Source organism: Protopterus annectens, chromosome 1.part2 (genome assembly GCF_019279795.1).
Source record: "Protopterus annectens isolate FY-2018-M chromosome 1.part2, PAN1.0, whole genome shotgun sequence".
NCBI lineage: Eukaryota > Metazoa > Chordata > Ceratodontiformes > Protopteridae > Protopterus > Protopterus annectens.
Window position 1 is genome coordinate 726,610,140 of NC_056727.1, and position 21,734 is coordinate 726,631,873.

General features: G+C 41.9%; 1 protein-coding gene across 2 annotated transcripts in view; it reads left to right on the forward strand.

The window, feature by feature from the left end:
- FBXO28 (F-box protein 28) overlaps nt 1-21,734 on the forward strand; it is a 428,974-nt gene that overhangs the window by 211,082 nt on the left and 196,158 nt on the right. For both annotated transcript variants that reach the window (XM_044058740.1, XM_044058730.1), the window contains exon 3: nt 4,991-5,129. In XM_044058740.1, the coding sequence (XP_043914675.1) occupies nt 4,991-5,129 (139 nt within the window). The remainder of the gene's footprint in view (nt 1-4,990; nt 5,130-21,734) is intronic.

Sequence of the window (21,734 nt, forward strand, 5' to 3'; positions counted from 1 at the left end):
ACAAGGAACAAGAAACTAAGGGTAATGCTGCTAAATGCCAGAAGTCTTAACCTCAAGATGCACACCCGAAGCTCTCCTCAGTATGGAGAACATCGATATCTGTGCAGTGACAGAAACCTGGTTCAAGGCTCCAGAGAGCACCCCAGCACTACCAGGCTATACCTTATATTGTGCTTTTCGGCCCCAAAACCCGGACCGAACCACAAAAGGAGGGGGAGTTTCCATATTTATCAAGGATATCTACACCTCCAGGTTAGTGGCATTGCACGAAGTATCGGAGACCATCCATGTGCAACTAACAGTGGGCAAGACTGCTTTTCAGTTAATAGCATCCTACAGACCACCCTCTCAAAGTCAGGAATCCCATTCGGCTTTCCTGAAAACATTGGAGAACATGAAGATCTCTCCACACCAGTATATTGGGCGACTTCAACTACCCAAACATTGACTGGGAGCACTACTCAAGCCCCAGCACCTTAGCCCAAAGATTCCTGGAAATTATAAACTCAAATGCTATGGAACAACTAGTCACCACTCCCACAAGAGGGGACAACATACTAGACCTGATCATTACCATCATGGGGACTCTATGCTCCACACCAGAAGTATATCCCTCATTGGTAAGATCAGACCATAAATTAATTTCACTGGACATCCACATCCCGACCCCACCCCCAGCCCAGAAAACCACAGTGAAAAACTTCTCAAAAGCGAACTTCTCACTTCTCAAAACCGAAGTGGAATCCTTCAAGGCCCCAGGGCCAGTGGAAACTACGGCCCAAACTGCAGAATCCTATATAAATGCATTCTACGGACATCTCCAGGAATGCATGGATCATGCTATCCCAAACAAAACCAGGACCCAATCATCCAAAGGCAGGCATCCAGTCTGGTGGACCCCTGCCATAAATAAACTGTACAACAGAAGGAGGAAGCTACTACATGATAGAGCAAAATCCCTAATAGGAAGGCATCTCTGATCAGTACTAGCAAAAAATTACGATCCCTCATACAATCCTCCAAGGCCAGCTTCGAGAGAAAAATTGCACAGGACACCAAAGACAATCATAAGGCTTTTTTCAGTTATGTTAGAAACCTGGGATGCAACTCCCAGACTTGTTCTGAGTTGATTCTAAATGACAAAAAATACACTGAACCCACAGACATCGCCAATATCCTGGCAGACAGGTTCAGTGCAAACTCCCCCCCCCCCAAAAGAGCAAGTATCTATCCCGGCAGAGGGCTGCCTCCCAAACATCTCAGATGCTCAGGTGAAGGCTGCCCTCTCCAAAGCAAAAAACACTGCTTCCATGGGACCAGATGGCGTCCCAGGTTGCGTCCTACATGAACTACAAGAGGAACTAATCCCTCAAATAAAACAGCTATACAGTCTCAGCCTCACTACAGGATATGTGCCCACAGAATGGCGTACAGCAACAGTGGTCCCACTCCACAAAGGTGGCGCCTGTACTGACCCTGTAAACTATCGCCCCATAAGCCTGACTAGCTTAGTCTGCAAGGCTATGGAGAGGATCATCATGGAGCACATAAACAAAGACATTGGGGACCTACAGACACTAGATTCTACCCAGTTCGGCTTTGTCAAGGGCAGATCCTGCCTTTTGAACCTGGTTGACTTCTTTGAAACAGTCACCAAGCCATAGATGAAGGGAAGGTAGTCGGTAGTCCACACAGCATATCTGGACCTTGCAAAGGCATTTGACACAATACCCCACTCGGGCATCATAGATAAGCTATCCAGCTTAAATATAAACCCCTATGTCACAAGATGGGTCGCAAACTGGCTCAAAGACAGAACCCACAGAGTGAGAGTTGCTGGAGCCATGTCAGACTCGAAACCGGTCACAAGTGGCATCCCACAGGGTTCTGTCCTGGGACCACTCTTGTTCGGTATATACTTTTCCGAGGTACAGGCAAACGTGGGAGGACTATGGCTCACCAAGTTCGCAGATGACTGCAAACTGGGCGCCATAATCAACTCTCCAGCTGACACAAACATCCTTCAAAAAGGTATCACAGAGACAGATAACTGGTGCCAGCGCCATGGTTTAAAGCTAAATGCCAAAAATGTATAGTCATACCCTTTGGCAAAAACAATGTGCCCACAAATTACCACATAGGCGGAAACCTATTAAGTACAGAGAAAGTTATTAGGGACCTGGGCACCCAAGTTGATAGCAATCTCTCCTTTGAAAACCACATTGCCAAAGTGGTTAGAAAGACCTTCTACATAGCCCACCTCATCACGAAGGGTTTCACATCTAGATCAAGAGAGGTAATCATGCCCCTTTATTCATCCCTCATCAGGCCCATCATAGAATACAATGCCCCTTTTGGGATGTACCTTACCCGACACCTGCAGCAATTAGAAAGACCCCAAAAGTATCTCACCAAGAGGATCAAGGGTCTCAAACAGATGCCATATGCTGCTCAGTTAAAAAAACTCCAGCTCTACTCAGTTGCATACCGCCTACCTCGAGGCGATCTATGCCTGACATACAAAGGTATGTCAAATCCAGAATTAATGTACATGCTCCACCTCAGTAAATCTAAATCCCTTAGAGCCACACGCTCGAGGGACTTGTACCTCAGCACAGAAATAAATAGAGCTTGCTGGAGGGGCAGGTTCATTACCTAGAGGCTCCCTTCGCTCTGGAGTAGAATTCCAGTTCATGTGAGGCAGAGCACCTCACTGAATCTCTTCAAGAAGAATCTCGATAAGTGGATGGGGGATCGTAGGTTTGTCCCAGGGATTACTCCCGTGTCACTATTAGACAGAGGCACAGTAAACTAAACCTTAAAAAGGGCACAGTATACTCAAATCAAGGGGTGGCGTAAGCCATACAGAATCGGGCTAGGCTTATAATTGCCCCAGGGCAGATAGCCTAGTATGAACCTATGAACCTATTTGGGAGGAGCCTACTGTTATCTGGGCACATTTCACAGTAATATGTTTGTAGTTACTCCATAACAGCAGGTTTACACACACACACATACACACACACACAAAAGTCTGCTATGCACCTCCTTTATAAAGAGTAATATATGGAGACAAACACACACACACGAAACACAAAGTGAGTGCTGGCTATCAGTTGTTCTGGTCTGTTGTAATTTTTCTTAGTGTTTCTTTGTTTCATGTGGAGCAGTTACAGTGATGGCAAATTCTATATGATAATCCAGTACAAGTTACATAGAATGTGCATTTATTGTGCTTTTAGAAGTTATGAAAACGAGAGGTGGTTGCCAGGCAGTAGTGTTCATTTTCAGCTTTATTTAAAGGAGAACCACAACCACAGACCTAAAAAGAACATTTATTTCATCATGGTTTGGTGTTTCCTACATTTTAACAGCACTATGGGACTATTTACAGGTTTTTAAAAATTTGTATATGTAATTTTTGAGTCTGTCCACATGGGGTCTGGCATCTTGAATTAATTCTGATTGTTTACTCTGCCTCTAGGTATCCCACAATGGAGTGCTTGTCTGTAAAAAAAAAAAAAAATTACATCATGCAGGTCTCTTTCTTCCTTAAGCTCCTGTCACCGCATTGATTTTACATGCATACACTGCTGTCTTTCTGTCGGTTAGTTCTAAGTAACATTTCATGCCGTTCAATGACTACTTAAAACACAAAGAATGCAAATGCCACAGAACAGACTTTCAAAGTGCTTTTTACTGCTGCTTCCTTTTAGAATGGCTAAATTGCAGTCTTTTGTGAAGCCTGAATTGTACTAGTTTGACTCGTCTCCCATCCCCCTTCACACCTAACTTCCCTAGCTGTCAAAGTGCTAAGGGTAATTTGAGCTGTAACCTACTGTGATTGACAGCTCACAGCAGGAGACTTGATTCATGTACTGTTTCCTTGTTATAGCCTTTATGTTCTGTATATGTAGGGGAAGGACCAGGGAGCTGTAACATTACATCACAGCGTGGGTGGGTTTCTAGGACGGTCATAGTGATGTCGGTTTGGGGAGGGACTTGGCCAGAAAACTACCTGTATTCATTGGCCTTGTTGACATCAATGAATTGGAGACTGCAGCAAGCTTTTCCAGGGTGTGAAAAAAGTTTTTTGAAAGTTAAACTACCCCAGTACAGTAAGGTGATGTTCTAGTGGAGAGAAACAGTTGATTTAAAATATTTTAAATGCTGTATTGTTTATTCATAGCAGGGACAGTAAATAGGGAGAAAAAAGACAGAGAAGTTGAGTATTTAATAATTGAATCCCGTTGTTGTTAACGGTTTTATGGTTTTATCTTGCAGTATCTTCTGCTATACATAAATGTACTCTGTTTCTTTTTTTTAGTACCTGTATTCTATTTATCTTAAAATAGCGTTTTTGAGAGCTTGCAACAACAGTTGCATGTCAGTTTGCTTATTTCTATTATTAAGTAAACATTTGACTTTGGCTAGGCAATTATTTGCCTCTCCTGTCTTAGCAAGAATTCTTATGCCTTTTCAGCCATTTTTAGTCTGAGTTTTGTGTTTTTAATTTTTCTGCCTTAAATAAGACTTTGAAGATTATAGCCCTTCATAAAATCCTTTTCATATTGTAGCCATTGTGAGCTCTGATAATGTTTTTGAGTGCGTGTACCACAGTATGCATGTTTACAGCTTGGTAGTAGAAAAAATGTTCAAATGGTGGCAAATGAAAATGGAACAAAACAAATGCCTTGGATTTTGGATATGGAGCAATGGTTTATGATTTTTGTTGAACTGCATTATATGTAATTTTTGTGTAACATATAACAGTATACTGGACTGCCATATGTATCTCTGTGTGTTTGTGTACTGTATTGCAGGGTAAAGCCTGCTGACTTGCATTTGTTTTGTAGCAGAACAAAACACTGACCTGAGTTTTAAGTGTGCTTAATGACCTTATTTTAATTGAAAAAAAGTAACCTTACACTATTTCATTGTTATACAAGTAATAAATAAAGTTTATTAACAATTTTTTTTTTTATCTTAGGCGGGAGTCAGAGAGAAGAAATCATGCACTGGCTCGACATGCAGACATTCTTGCTGCTGTAGAAACTAGGATTTCACTGCTAAATATGACTTTCATGAGATATGTGGAATTCAGTCTCTGCTGCTTTATTCCTGGGAAGGTAGTATATTTCAGCATAATGTTATTTTGCATTCTTTACAAAAGTATGTCTTGCACTTAAGCTGTCTCTTCAGTTACAACATCCTGATTTTTTTCCGTATCCTTTTTGACTCTGTGCCTGATATGTTCTTGCCAGCATCCTGGCAATGAGAGCTTTTTCATTTTATTGTCTTACACCATTCCTGGAGGTGACCTGGGCATCACTGAAATGGCAGCCTTTGCCTCGTATCTGTGCATGAGCAGGTTCCACCAGCTTGTTTGGCCACATCCTTGTCTTCCCAACACCCAATCCCCACTTCATGATTGGACTTTAACTCTCAAGTCAGGTAGGAACCACAGTCCCTCACCATATCCTCCATGCCCTCACTGTTAAGCATTTCAGCCACTCATGTATGTGGGTCACTTAGACTGTAGTTGGGGCTTTATCCCTGTAAACCATTGATACCAACTACATACCCATTTTGAGTGGATTTTACCCAACAGTACTTTTCTAGCACCTTGGTACTTCTGCAGTGGTCTGGTCTAGACTGCTACTGCAGACGCTATTTCTTTCATCCTTCATTTTCTCATTTTACTATCTGTTAAAAAAGCACATTTGGTTAGTAGCACCCCACCTCCATTGGTAAAAAGATTATGCCATAACTCCAACTTAGATGAGTCCAGGTTTGACTTTTGTTGCTCAGGCAGTGGTGAAGCTGGCCATTGAAGGAAACGAACAATAAGTCAAAGGTTTGCTTGTCATTCTCTGGGGAAGGGTTGTAATATGTCCAGGGTGACTTCTCTAGGTTGAAACTCTGGTGGAGACTGAAGATAATCAAGGGTGCTGGTCCCTCAAAGTGTCTTGACTCTTTTTTTTTGCCTCTCATAAAAGTGGAAGACACATCCATAGTAGAAGAAAGACATTGGTAATCTCCAAACTCTGGACCCCACCCAGTTCGGGTTTGTAAAAGGCAGATCATGCTTCCTAAACCTGATTGACTTCTTTGATGCAGTCACCAAACCGTAGACGAGGGTAAGGTGATTCATACAGCCTATCTAGATCTCGCCAATGCTTTTGACACCATCCCCCACTCTGGAATTATAGATAAACTCACTAAAGTAGGTATAAATCCCTATGTCACAAGATGGGTTGCCATCTGGCTCACTGACAGAACCTACACTGTGAAAGTAGCAGACTCCAAATCTTGACACTGTCAGACAAGTGGAGTACCAATGGGTTCAGTCCTCTCCTGTTTGGTATCTGCTTTTGTGAAGTATAGGCTAACACAGAAGGTCTTTGGCTAACGAAGTTCGCAGATGACTGCAAACCAGGAGCCATAATTGAAACTCCTAACGATGTGGATATCCTACAAAAGGGCCTCACTGAGACAGATGCCTGGTGTCAAAGCCATGGCCTCAAGCTCAGTGCCAAAAAGTGCATTGTCATCCCCTTTGGTACAAACTTTGTACCCATGAGCTACCACATAGGCGGTAGTCTACTTGACACCGAAAGTGTGATGAGACCTTGGGACACAGGTGGACAGTAGTCTCTCCTTTGATAATCACATCTGGAACAAACTACCTTTCTATATCAAGCAAAGCTCCTCATTAGCACTCTTCAAAAAAAATCTTGATGATTGGTTGGAAAATAGGAAATTCACCCCGGGGATCACCTCTGTGGCTCTGCTCAACAGGGGCACAGGAAAATAATTTTCTTGGGTGGTGAAAGGCAGGGTACCTTTTTGGCTTGGCTTGTATAGGCCCTAGGGCCGATAGCCTAGTACCTACCTATGAACCTATGCCTGTTGTTTGCCAGCATTTGGGAACATCACAGGTATACCGCATAGGTACTTATAGGGCTTAAAGTCAAATGCTGATCCTTTTCACAGATTATGGCACCACTCCCTGTGTGCTTGCTCCTCATCCATAAGGGTGTCAATCCTAAGGGAGTGAATAGGTCAGTGGAGTGACTGTGGAAGGCTCGACTGTCAGATGGAGATTGGGTAAAGAAGAAATGTGGATAGTGGTTTGGTCTTGTAGTGACTGCAAGGGCTACATGATTTGAGGTTTTGATATGTGCAGTAATTGCTCCTTTTTTTAGTTAACCACTGTATCAGAAAAAACAAAACACAGTGATGTTTTTGTAAGGTCAGACTTCATAAGTCTGTAGACTGATAATCCATTACTTGTTAATGTTTAGGTTGGCAGTACAAATGGAATAAAATATTGTAGAAAGAACACAGCAGGAAACTTAAAATGAAAATAAATAAGTAAATAAACCAAGTTTTGGTGGGAGAATCATTTCCTTGAGTCTTGTGTAAACCCGAAGATGCAAACACTGAAGACTCAGTGAGTTAAAAAATTAAAATTAAAAAAACTTCCTACTGCATTTGTGGAAACACAGTAGGAAGTTTTTTTAATTTGTCCATTACACAGAGGCAAGCACTTAACTCGCTGATAAACAATATGAACATTGTAATAAAACCAGCAGATATGGGGGGACTGTAGTAGTAATGAATAAGGTCTTCTATCACCGTAATTTTCTATTACTGCTACAGGATGAACATACTTTTATACGTATATCCCCAGTGATGGTTAATCACGTAATAAATAAGGTGAAGCAAAGGTTTACAGAACTGAAACAACTGGAGCTAATGACCGAGGACTTGTATACATTTTTGTGGATAGAACATCCAATGGTGCCTATATTTAAGGCTTTGCCCAAGGTGCACAAAGATCTGACTGACCCCCCCCCCCCCCCCACTGAGGCCTATAGTCTCAGGCAGGGGTTGGGTCACAGAGAATGTTTCTATATGGATTGAACGCACACTGTAAAGAGTCTTGGACAATTTTCCCAATATATTAAGGGACACAGGACATTTCTTAACAATGTTGCATGATTGCATTGTACGGAATGAAGGACAGAACTATATCATGGTCACACTGGATGTAAAAAAAATTGTTTATGGTCCTTAGCAAAACCTATGGCATACTAGCTATAGAACATATACTATTACACATAGCTAATATTGAGGATAACCATATAAAGTTGATAAGTGAGCTGCTTAAAATAGTATTAGAGAACATGTTTATGTGCCAAGATGCATATTGTCATCAAAAGCAGGGGTGGCTATGGGCACCCCATGTGCCAACACATATGCAAACTTAGTGTTGGCTTATTGGGAGAAGGAGGTGATACATGTAGGACAACACCCATGGAAGGATAAGTTACTTTTCTACGTGCGTTTTGTAGGTGATTTTTTTTGCTCTGGGGGGAATGTTGTTAATTTGCAAGGATTTGTAGAATATTTTGAATCTACGACCACATTCCTTAGGTTTACTATGCAGTATTTCAGCGAAGCTTTAGACTTTCTGGATGTAAAATTGCTGAGGGATGAAAATGGGGTTTTGGATACGACCCTATTCAGGAAGAGTTGTCGGAAGAATAGCATACTATCTTTTGACAGCATGCATCGTAGATGCACCTTTAACACTATAATAAGGTTGATAGGATTTCACGTATATGTACAAAGGATACATATTTTGAACAAGATATAGCTAAGTTAGAGAGCAACCTTTGTCAAAGGGTATATAGTGAGAATAAAGTTGAAGATGTCATTACAGTGAGTATACAGCACAGAAACAATAGATCCAGGCCTTGGTTTTCCCACAGACAACAGGATGGAATATCTAGTCAGCCTAGACCCCCACAGATGAATAATACGAGATCAATGCTAACCTATAGTAACAACGTAGGGGGAATATGTGACATAATAAAACACAACTGAAATGTTCTGTTAACAGATGAAAGAATAGGCAAGGTGGTGGGGGAGAGACCACTGTTTGGCTTTAGAAGGAATAAAAATCTAAAAGACTTATGTCATGAAGGGAAGACAGAAAAAAGTAGGAACAGGAATATCTCTATACAACATACAGGTACACAAAAATGTAGAAGCTGCAATGTGAGTACATTGAGGAAGCAGGGATCATATAGACATCCTATATCAGGAAAACAGTATTGTTTTGATTTGTATGCAGATTGTAAAACAAAAAAATGTTGTTTATCTTGCTCGCTGGCTGTCAGGACTGTAACAAAGTGGTTAGAAAAGCATTCTACCTTGCACACCTCATCATGAAGTGATTCACATCCAGATCCAAGGATGTCATTGTACCCCTATATTCCTCCCTCATCAGACCCATGATTGAGTACAATGCCCCATTTGGTATGTACCTCACCCGGCACTTGCAACAGCTGGAGAGACCACAGAAGTACCTCACCAAAAGGATCAAGGGTCTCCAACATATGTCTTATTCCGCCAGACTAAAGAAACTTCAGCTCTATTCAGTGGCATACCGCCTGCTCAGGGGTGATCTCTGCCTGACGTACAAGGCCATGTCCAATCAGGATTTGATGGACATGCTCCACCTCAAAAAATCCAAATCCATCAGGACCACGAGAGCTAAAGACTTAAACCTCGGCACAAGTATGAATAGGACATGCTGGAGGGATAGATTCATTACCCAAAGGCTTCCCATGCTTTGGAACAGGATCCCAGTTTGTATTAGGCAAAGCCCCTCGCTGACTCTCTTCAAGAGAAATCTTGATGAGTGGATGGGAGATCTAAAATTTACCCCAGGAGTCACATCTGGGTCACTGCTAGACAGGGGCACAGTAAACTAATTCTATTATATAAGGGGACCTTCATTGTGTCACTACTAGACAGAGGCACAGTATTCTAGATTTATTCTGTACATTTCTGTACCATTTCATGGGGTGGCAAAAGCCACATCACTATGGCTAGGCTTACAAATGCCCCAGGGCAGATAGCCTAGTACTATACTATGAAACTATGAAATTCATTCAATGTAGGAAAAACTAACTGCATGTTAAAAAATAGAATTTTGAACCATTTGTCATCATTTATGTTAAGACATGAACATAATGCACTTTTCCAGCATATTTCTAAGTATGAGAAACATACATTTAAATTTATGGTTATACAATGCATGAACAAGAACAGAAGGGGAGGTGATTTGGTTAATGAAACCGAGTTAAATGAGACAGAATGTATCATTGAGTTAGCAGCATATAAAACCCCAGGTTTAAATGGGGTTATACCTTTAAAACCTGTACTGAAAAAGAGGAGGGTGCAGTACTGATTAGTAGTCAGAGCTATAAAAACTGCAGTTTTATTTGAGCTTGTTACCTGAAGAAGAGCTTGGTCCCGAAAGCGCTCATTCCTGTGTTTTTAATTGTGTTTTAAATTAAAGTTTTGTAGCAGTTCAGCGTGGTGGCTTCTGCCTGTTTTCTTCTTTTTTTGGATGTATGTATGTATATACAGTAAGAAATGTTTTATTTTCACATAAACCATGTTGTGATGTTCTTTTTATTTCAGTTTATCTGTTTAGTAGCTGCTTTGTGGTGACATTTTTCATTCTGATGTATTGCTTTATCCTTTGTATTTGTAGCTTTAGAATTTTTCAGCAGTTGTGTTGCAAGGGTCAATTTATATTGTTCAGTTTGTAGTTTAGATTTAGTTTAAATTTAACTATTCAGTGCAAGGTTTTTTTTGTGGTCTGATTTACTGGTAATGCTGTTTTATTTTTCTATCTTTGTCATTTTTAATAAAGTTTGATTTGATTTCAAGGGATTCGGGTGGGCATAGATGCTTTTGTGGGCTGTGTGTGTATTTTAATGTATGCTTTGCGTGAACTTTAATTTTTGCTTTAGAATGAATTGGTGTGAATTACTGCATTGCATGATGTGGATAGACTAGTGACAAATAACTGATGACATTGGTAATATGATTGTAGAAATATTTGTACTTTACTTCCAGTATGGCTAGGTTCTCAGTGGCAACAGGTCCACCGGACTCCATAAGAGCCACTGTTGAAAAAAATAGAAGTAAAATTGAAAAGATTCAAGAAACGTGAGAAAGGAGAAAAAATATGAGTGAAATGTGTACCAAAAAGCAGAGAAGGAAGCAGAAGGGAAGGAGTAGGCAGGCTCTGAATACCACAAAAAATGGATGCGTCTCAGGGAGAAAAAGTAACACTGGTGAAAGTCTGGGAAGAAATGAAAGAAATGAAGCAATCCCAGTTAGATAGTTTAGCATCACAAGAGAAAAAAGTGAAAGTACTGACTGAAGAAAATGAGCTAAAATTTCATGAAGTAGCGAGGATAGACTACTTAGAAGAGAAAAGCGGTGGATTTTGAAGACATGGTGAGGAGGATGAGGAAGAATATAAAAATGATCGGAGTGCCAGAAAGACTAGAAGAAAGGGACTGCATTCAAGCAATAAAGCAACTGCTTGCATTGTGGACATCTACGATTGAAGGGCACACAAAACTCTTTGGAGAATGAGGAACTAAGAGACAAGAAGGCAGAGACCAATAATCATCTATTTCCAGAAGTTTGACATGAAAGAGTATTAAAAGTGTAGAGACCATGGAAAGTGTTAACTGCAGGGGGAGAAAAATCTTTATTGACCAGAATGTTTCATTTCAGACCAGAAATACTTTTGCACGAGTAACGAGAATGTGTAGAAAAAGGGGGATTCACTGGAGGATGCTGTACCCTGCAACATTCTGGAACTTTATACAGGGGAGTGGCAAAGTCATTCACAGACCTAAAAACTGCTGCAGACTTTTTATAAAAACTTGCCAACCACAGGACTAGGACCGGAAAAGAAAAATGAAATCAGTTGCAGGAGCAGTCAGATAAGGAAATGGAAGACAGAAGGTTGGAATAGCAGGAAAATGAAAATGTTCCCCTTTTTAGAAACCAAAAGGCGTGTATAACTACTGTGACCAAGCGAATGTACCTGTTACGGAGGTTTATGCTGTATCCCTTAGCCAGAGTACTTGCTTCAGCAATATGTGCCACATAATTCTGCATTGCTGAGACACAACTCCTCCAAAAGATAACTGCCAAGGGAATGGTAGAGTCACAAAATCCATTGCATTGCCAAAAGCCATGTCACTTCTAAAGCCACTGACCCAGGAATAGATTTTGAGACTTTCATAATAGTATTTGAGCAGTCCACCAACCAGAAGAGATGGGACCACGTCCACTGGGCTCCGGACACTTTCTGTACTGCTGACATGGCATCCCCTTTGAGCTTTCATTGACATGAAAGACTCATTCTAGTGGTGACCAACCCAAATTGCTGCAGTTTCGATTATACCACAATTTTTTGATACATTTTCATACTGAATGTATTTATAATTTACTAGAACTCATTGCTCTACCACTGCTTACCTTGTATTTATATTGTATTTTCTGTTCATGTTGAAGTAATTGCACTCTGTATGCTGGGTCTGCATTTGTCATGCTTGATCAGTGTTCTATCCTGGTAAACAAATGTAAATAAAATAATTCTTTGTTTTATTTTTATTTTCTTGCTGAAGCTGGGGGTCACATCAGAGTCCCAGGTTCAACCATTTCCTGAATACATTTCTTTTCCAAAAACACAATGGTAAGGTGCTAGTTATCTAAATTAAAATGTTTAGCATTTTTGTGGTCACTTGTCTGAATTAGTGCTTAGTATGTTTGTGGTTAGACTTGCAGGGTCTTAATATTAAAGAAAGGTACTTGCGTATTATCGCAACCACATTTTCCGACGTGCTGGACTTTCTTCTCTTTTACTCAAACAATGACAAGAAAGTGTAATCAGGAAGGGTAGACTGTAAAAAAACTCTTCTGGGATGTTGGTGGTGGCTTTTTAAAATGAGTAAGGGTTCAAATTTGAGAATATGTGGCTAGCATGCTTGAAAGACATCAAGCATTGAATTCAGCGAGCGATCGCAGTGGCTGTCTGTATATACATACTTTGGCCTGAAAGGAGTGTGGGCAGTCATAGCGTACGATGTTAGAAACACACTCACACTTCCAATGAATTAGCTGCTTTTGAGCACACTAGCCACAAATCCTAACATGTGCAAACCCTTACTAGTTTTACAAACCCACCATCAAGATCATGTTTTAACAGTCTACCCTTCCCGATTACTTTTTTAAGAAGTTAGACTGGGTACTGCTTTGCTTTTCTTTCCTGATGCTTTCCATTCTCAGGGCAAAGGCTGAGAAAAAGGAACGCGGAACGTTTTTTTAAGTGGAACGTTGGACTTTCTTAACTGACATCTTGAGATGCTGGCAGTAAATGGGGAAACCTATTTTTCAAACCTTATTTTTTCAGCCATTGAAGTGAAAAACCATCCTAAAAACAATAACACATTAAAGAAAACACGTCTTGGAGGTTTTCTCATACTTCATTGGTCCCAGTTGACACAAGGAGAAGCAACCAGCATCAGGGCGAAAATGTAGTTGCGATAATACGTAAGTACCTAAAGAAATAATGATAAAGATATTACTGAATGACATAGTCAAACAGTCATTACTGGTTGTAATTAACAAGTGCTAGAGTCAGTCAGAGCCAGAAACTAAACCAAAGGGGTGTTTGAACATGTACTTTTTTAAAAATGTGAGAAAAGTGGCCACATTTTTGAATTTTGTAATGGTGATAATTCTGATGTGAATATCAGCCCTACTGAAAGACATCCAGATGATACAGAACTTTTGGAATGTAGTAAGATTTCTGTTAGAATAGTTGAAACCTGCATTGTGTTGCCCTGCAGCTGCCATATTAATTAGGGGTGCTGTATTAGTAGACGAGACAGAACTGCAGAAGCTGTTAGATTTTGACAGTATGGTCACCTTTATAAAGGGGCAATGTATTTGTATCTGACAAAAAAGTTATGGAGGTAGTATGTAACCATGGGGACAAGAAACAGTACTCTGTTGCCCAGGTGGAAATTCAGACCAGGTTTAGGAAGGTACTGCACCCTGTTGCAGTAGAACCATGTTTAACTCATGACATGGTATTCAGGAGGGACCCATTTTTAAATAATTGTGGAAACAGTGGGAGGGGGTAGTGCTTTTGATTAAAAAAAAAAAAAATATATATATATATATATATATATATATATATATGTATACACCCCCAGCTTAAGTAGATGGACCTTCATTATCAACAGCCCATAGTCTTACCTTTGCCATCCTCTGAAATAGGGGAGAGGGAGCTAACAGTGGTTATTAACAGTTGCATTTGAAAGCCCTAATGGAACAATCATATTGAACGTACAGGGAGAGGAAGACCCTATTGCTCCTCTAGAAACTAAGTGGCTACAGATGGGATACGATATTAGACCAAGAGTAGAGGCCCACAAAAAAAGACAGATGGCAGGCAAAGATATGGAAAAAAAAGTAAGCTTCCACTGGATGTTCTTTGCACTCTAAAAGGCCCTCAGCCAAAATCTTTTATGAAGAGAACCTCAAAGGATGGGAAAAAGCAGGGAAGAGGTAGAAAACACTGAAAAAACAAGCTAGGAAAAGTTTGGGGAAACCAAATCCAAGATGGGAAGAAAAGTGTGACCCCTGGGGGGGGGGGGGTGCTCACAACAAATATTGGTGTGAACTACCTTTCCTAGGGGAGGACTGGATCACTAAAACCCCTGTGCTAGCAAGAGAAACAGAGTTCTATACTTCATAACTTCTGGAGGGCAAGCCAAGACTAAGAATTGCATGCAAGACCACATAGCAAAATTTAGACCGTGATATTTTAATTAATGTATCAGGAAACTACAAAGAAACATTTAATTTGTTTACAGAACAGCCTAGTGATTTTTTTAACTAAGGGTTCCAACACAAGATAGGCCATGGAAGACTTTATAGAAACCTTTCATTGTATACTTGTGGTTGTTAATATACACTGATACTTGGTAACACATTTTTCAATAGACAGAAGAGTACACAGTGTATATCTTTTTATAAGAAAACGGACTCCCATCAGTAGAGGGTTATGGAAAAACCTTATAGAAGTCTTCCCTCTTTTAAAGATTGGTAGCCAGGGCTTCCATTTGTAATTCTGAGACTCATGAACGTGAACCCTGGAGTTGAGAAAGAAAATAAGTACAAAATCACTGCAGAACAATGAATATCAAACATAGCTGTTCTTATTTAAAGTTGTTTTTGAAGAGAGGCAAGTCCCCCACAGCACCCGAGCTCAACTCCAAGATCACCATACCTCAGAGAAAAGGCAGATGTTCATTGTGCATACAGCTGCAGTAATCACAGATGGGTTTTCAGCCGTCAGGCGGTCCCTCGATGGAATTCCAAAGTCTTCTTTTCTTGCCTCAGACCTTGTTTGGGCCCAGACCCACGGCGTCTCGGCAGCACTATCAAGCATCGGAGTTAGAGTTAAACACTTTTTTTAGAAGTTGACACTACGTACAAATCTCCTCCTCCGACCTCCGCCGTTTTAAAAAAGCAAAAGGAGGAAAGGACCGCCCAGCGAGGCCCCCGGTCTCTCACCACCGACACGTGAAACAGGCTACCGTGGTTCTCAGCGGTGTCTTCTGTACCAAAGACCGCTGGGTCGCGGGCCCCCCCAGACTACAACCGAAGCCCGGCTGTCGAGCCTTACCTAATGTGGCAGGCATCACACTAGGCCTTCTGCTCAGCCCATCCTCCTGGACCCATGCCTAAGAAAACAGATGCTTAAATGGGGCTGAGGTGAATAAATCTCATCAGAGGTTCTCCTCCCCCCCCTCTGACAGGAGAAACAGAGAATGAGAAATCCCCTCTTCTGATCAGGGATCCATTTTATCAGAGCATTCTGATGCAGAGGAACACTCTTACTCCCCTTTTGAGGATTGGATGCAGAACAGTCCATTCCTTCTGTATCCCCATTGAGGATTTTTTTTTTGGGGAAACCTGCACTTTTTGGGAACACTTGACCTCTGGCTATACCCCCTGTTTTGGAGTACTGGATGATGTCTTAGGAGGCTTGTCTTAATCACTTTCTCTCTCTGCCTCCTGCAAGTAAGCCTGATGATGGATATTACAAGTTCAGTTCATTTTCTTTACAAAGGCCATAATAATGCTGACCCTGAAACCATTTCACAAGGCCCTAAGGGATTAAAGGCCTCCACTGCCGAATCTAGATCTCTAGAAAGGTGGGGTAGAAGGTATATAGGCCTTAAACTGCCAGTTTCATATGATTAAATATCAACAGTTCCTGTTATCACAATTAAAAACAAAATGTCTCAACCTGAACAACCAGATTTAAAAGAGTTACAGGATATGATGCATAGTACACCTTACAATGTGGTTATGATGCCTAGAGGCCTCCAGTAGGCGGCTGCTACAGGATCAGTCATTCGCAGACATGCCTGGCTTAGGGAACAAAATTTTGCTGATCATGTAGCTAAACTTCTGCTTTTGATGCTCCTACAAAGGATGTACTTTTTGGTACTAATGCTGAGGATATACTACGAAAAATGGAAGGATCATATAGAGGCAGACATTGGCAATCTCCGGCACCAAGAGGTGGTGAAGACAATGCACAACAATACACCATGCCAAGCAAGTCTCAGCTGGCAGCACCTTTGGGAATTGGCATATTGTCACAACAGACAAATGGATTCTGGACATTATAAACAGAGGCTACAAATTTCAATTTGGACTTATCCTTCCTAAATACATTTCTACTAGGAGTTTTGGCTGGTAACATTGGACCTCAAGAGGAGGCATACCTGCATGTCCCGGACAAAGCTGCAGAAGATACCTCAGACTTCTTGCAGGTTCAATCCACTATCAATTCTCTGCATTGCCCTTTGGCTTATCTACTGCGCCCAGAGTATTCACAAAGTGCCTGGCATCAAACAAATACTACTGGCACATCTGGCATATGTGACACGGTTACTGCTCTCTGGGATACACCATCAACAAGGAGAAATCAAGGCCACCATCACATCTCAGAAAATAACCCCTCCCAGCTGCCACACAAACACACACAAAGATGGAAACACTAGCAAAAGTACCAGGCTTACTGCAAGGAAAAATCTGCAGGGCTCTGGGATCATGCATCTTTGCATTCTGCTAATCCCATGCAGCAAGCTGCATGAGGAAACTTCAATGGTACCTAAAAAATCTATGGCAAAAGGAATTTCTATGGTGGGCCCAAGCATGTCAGTAACACAGAGCCTTCCATTCTGCAAGCCTCAAGCAAAACAAGTCATAACCATAGGCATCAGATTATTCAGGGCAGATGGTCCCAAAAGGAAAGCACCTTCACATCAATCAGACTAGCCATGACTCTTTGGAACTTGGCTCTGGAAGACAAATCGAAACTCAAGGCCAGACATAGATCTTTTTGCCTCCCACAGGAACATCAAATTAAAAAGTTTTTTTCAGGGACCCCTCCATCCAAGGCCTGGAAAGTGGGGCCCCTTTCATTCAGTTAGGTGCTTTTGAAGCAGAACAGACAAAACCGAGGATGATGCTGATGCTCCTCCACACTGCCAAAGGGCAACACTGGTATCCACTCCTGGAGGAAAATTCCTTAACACCACATCAGACTCTACTCTCAAGGAGGTGCAGGATGTCAAAATGGAAGGTTTTGCTGCTGGAATGAAAAAAAGACAGGGAGAAGCGGTTTTTGCTGGGATGAATGAAAAGAAAGGACCAAAATTACGGCAGTTCCTCAGAGGGGCTAAGAATATAAGACCTCCAAGAAGCAATCAATACCAGCCTGGGACCTTAATTACATCACTTCAGCTCGTAGGGTTTCTGAACCATCTTTTATGCCAAAAGTGGTATCCAGGGTAGCCTTAAAGCAAGCCATACACCTACCTACCTTTTTCCTAACCAAAAAAAAAAAGGAAAGGCTGCTTCACTCTTTAGACATCCATAGGCAGCTACGTTTTATTTGGACAGAACAAAGTCCCAGTTACCAATCAGACCATTTCCAAGTGGATTGGCCACTGCATACGGTTTTGTTACTCCTATCATGGAAATCTGTCCCTACTGGTATCAGATCCACTCCACCAGGGCCACAGCCACCTCTACAGCCTTCCTCAGAGGTGTGCCTACTAAGATATTTTTTAGGCAGAGCCACTTTGAGTTCTGTACATACCTTCACAAAAAACACTACCACCTGCCCTTATACTCCCAGAACAGAGCAGGCTCACCACTGCTGTTTTTTGCAGGGAGCATTTCAGCTCAACCCTCAGTCCACCCCTACCCTAACCACCTAGCTTTGGGCTTCTACCCATCTGTGAATCTACTGCAGCTGTATGCGATAGACATAGTACAGTTATTCCTCAAATGTAGATGTTAAGACTGAAGAACATGGCGTCAGCAACATCTACATTTATGGTAGGTACAAAACTGTACTTTCCTGGGATTCATTAACACCTACACTAAGTGTACACCATTCTGAGTGAACAGACAACACAAGTGTAATTCACACCTTCTTCCTCCTAATTTTAGTTTTCCTACTGATTTTCTTGCAGCTTTAAGTATCAAGGGGGATTCATAAAGGTCACCACAAAGTACAGACTACGTGTACCCTTAGTGTAACCTTTCAGAGTGATTAGAAAGCACAAAAAAATGTGGTAAGGATGTTCTTGAATACAGATCGTGTGCACTTAGTGTAAGCGTTAATGAATCTGGCCCAATAATCTGAGAAACAGCCATCTCATACATGATATATGAGCCAATATTTTTGCTCATTCTGTTATGCTATTTTGGGACACTCACTAATGAGTCTTGTATTATCAGCTGAATGTTCATCATGCATACAGCTGCAGTCATTACAGATGGGTTATCCTGCCGTCAGGCGGGTCCTCGGTCGGCCGAATTCCAAAGTCTAGGTCCGGCGTCGGTTGTCGTCGCTTCTTCCCTGACATCAGTGCGGCAGGGGTATAAAAGAGGCAGCCGACGCCATCTTCTTCAGTCTTTCTTGCCGCGCGGTGCCCGAAGCAGAAGCAGTTCGCAAGTGCCGGTCGGCCAGCTCCTGAGATTTACGAAAATATTTCAGCCGAAGTCTTCTTGAAAGCTAAGTACCCCGTTGGGGAAACTTTTCTTGCCTCAGACCGATGTCAGACAAAGTTAATAATTGCATTTCATGTGGGAAGCAAATACCGCATAAGGATTTCCACTCTTTCTGTATACCTTGCTTAAGCCCAGACCACGACGTCTCGACCTACCGTATTTGTGCTAGATTCAACAAACGCACTATTAAGCTTCGGGCGGAGTTCGTTCTTCACTATTTTGGTAAAAAATTTGATTATATTATGTCGTCGGATACTCCGACTCCAGTTTTGAGTAAAAGACGCAAAGATAAGGACCGACATATGAGGTCCGCGACTTCTACTGACACCACGCTAAGGCCGAAGGTTCTCAGCGAGGTGCCTACGCAGCCCCTGAGTACCGATGACGCTACATTACTGGTGTCTTCAGTACCCGAGGTCGCAGGCTCCTCGGTCCCCATTCCTACTACAGATACCGACGCCACTCTTGGCGGGGAAACTCAGAGTTTAGACAGGCCTGCCATTTCTCAAGGTGTCTTCAGGCCTTCCTCCTTCTCTATTAAAGCTTTCACAAAATCTAAAGCAGCCATGAAAACCAAAAAACAGGGTCCTCAGACCCCCTCTCAAGGCCCCATGCCTAAAAAACAGATGCTCAAAATGGCTGAGGATTTGATTACTCTTATCAGGGGTTCTCAACCCTCCTTGGACAAAAGGCCCAGATTAGAGGAAGACTATCCTTCCTCAGATCAAGCCTCTATTACCTCTGAACATTCTGAGGACCAGGACTATACCTATTCTCCTTTTGAAGACTCTGATGCAGAGGAGTCTATTCCCTCAGTCTCCCCCCCTGAGGACTACTCTTTTGGGGAAACCCTGCATACTTTGAGGGAACACTTTCACTGGGAAGGCCAAGATTACTCAGATTCCAAGAAAAGGCTCAGGGATTTTCTCTTGCTCCCCCAGCATAGGCCCCTGGCTATCCCTCCTGTTTTAGATATATTAGATGATGTGTACACAGAAGCCAGCCTCAACCCAGATTCTTTACCTCCAGCTCCTGTTAAACCAGACAGGTATTACCGGGTTCCTGATTCACACCAGTTCCTATACAAAAGCCATACTGCCGACCCAGAAACTATTTCACAGGGTCCCAAGGGAATTAAGGCCTCTACTGCTAAAAACCCATTACCTTCAGAGAGAGATTCCAGAGCTTTAGAAAGGTGGGGGGAAAAAGGTGTATACCTCGGCCACTTTAACCATGAGGGCATTAAACTGTCAGTTCCATATGTTAAAGTATCAACAGTTTTTGTTATCTCAGATGAAAAGCAAAATGACACAACTAGAACAACCAGATTTAAAAGAGTTGCAGGATTTGTTGCATGGTGTCGAGCAAGTGGGTAAACATACCTTGCAGTGTGGTTTTGATGCTTTAGAGGCCTCATGTAGAGCTGCTGTTACGGGTTCTGTTATACGTAGACATGCTTGGCTCAAAGAGCAAGCCTTACCAGATCATGTCAAAGCTAAATTACTAGATGCACCTCTTCAAAAAGATGTATTATTTGGTGTTAAAGCTGAGGAGGTACTAAAGAAAATGGAGGAAAAAGCGAAATCAATGCAAACAGTGAAAGATTTCCTGCAGGTACAACCTCCACGTTTCAGCAGAAACTGGCCTTTAAAAAATTGGTCCTTTCCAGCCACGGACAGACCTCAAAGAGGCAGATACAGACGCCCAAGGGGTAGAGGGCAACCTCAAGGATCTTTCAGAGCCAGACAGTGGCAAGCACCAACCCCAAGAGGTGGAGAAGATAGATCAGAGTCATTCAGAAAGCAGACACAATGACTTCCCCCTTTACCTGCCAAGCAAAGCTTTAATGGCAGCACCTTTGGGCGGAAAACTGGCATTATTCTCAGAAAATTGGCATATTGTCTCAAAAGACAAATGGATTCTGGACATTATAGACAGAGGCTACAGGTTCCACTTTCACACCCTTCCAAAAATGAGAGGCATGCCAAACACCTGCCACAAAATCAAAGGGCAGAGGCACAAAAACAAATTTCAGCTCTCATGGACATGAAAGCGATTCAAGAGGTACCTGCAAAAGAACAAGGTCAAGGGTTTTATTCCAGACTATTCCTGGTACCAAGGAAAGACAAAGATTGGAGACCTATTTTAGACCTATCCATCCTAAACACATATTTACAGGTACCAAAATTCAAGATGCTCACATTACAGCAGCTTCTTCCCATGCTGGGCAAGGAGTCTTGGCTGGTAACATTGGACCTCAAGGAGGCATACCTGCGTGTCCCTATCAGACAAGATTGCAGAAGATACCTCAGATTTCTTGCAGGTTCAACCCATTATCAATTCTCTGCATTGCCCTTTGGCTTATCTACTGCGCCCAGAGTGTTTACGAAATGCCTGGCATCAGTAATTGCCTTCTGCAGACTTCAAGGAATACAAATATACCCATATCTGGGCGACTGCCTGATCCAAGCGGACAGCAAGGACATACTTCTGAAACACCTGGCGTTTGTAATAAAACTGTTGAACTTTCTGGGATACACAGTCAACAAAAAGAAGTCAAAACTAATACCCTCTCAACAAATAATTTTCCTGGGTGCCAGCTTGAATACAACCACCCAGATGGCCTACCTCACGCCAGACAAACAAGGGCAACTGTCTCAATACTTCAGCAAAATGGCAACCTTCACCAGGCTGACTGCAAGGAAAGTCCTGCAGGCTCTGGGATTCATGGC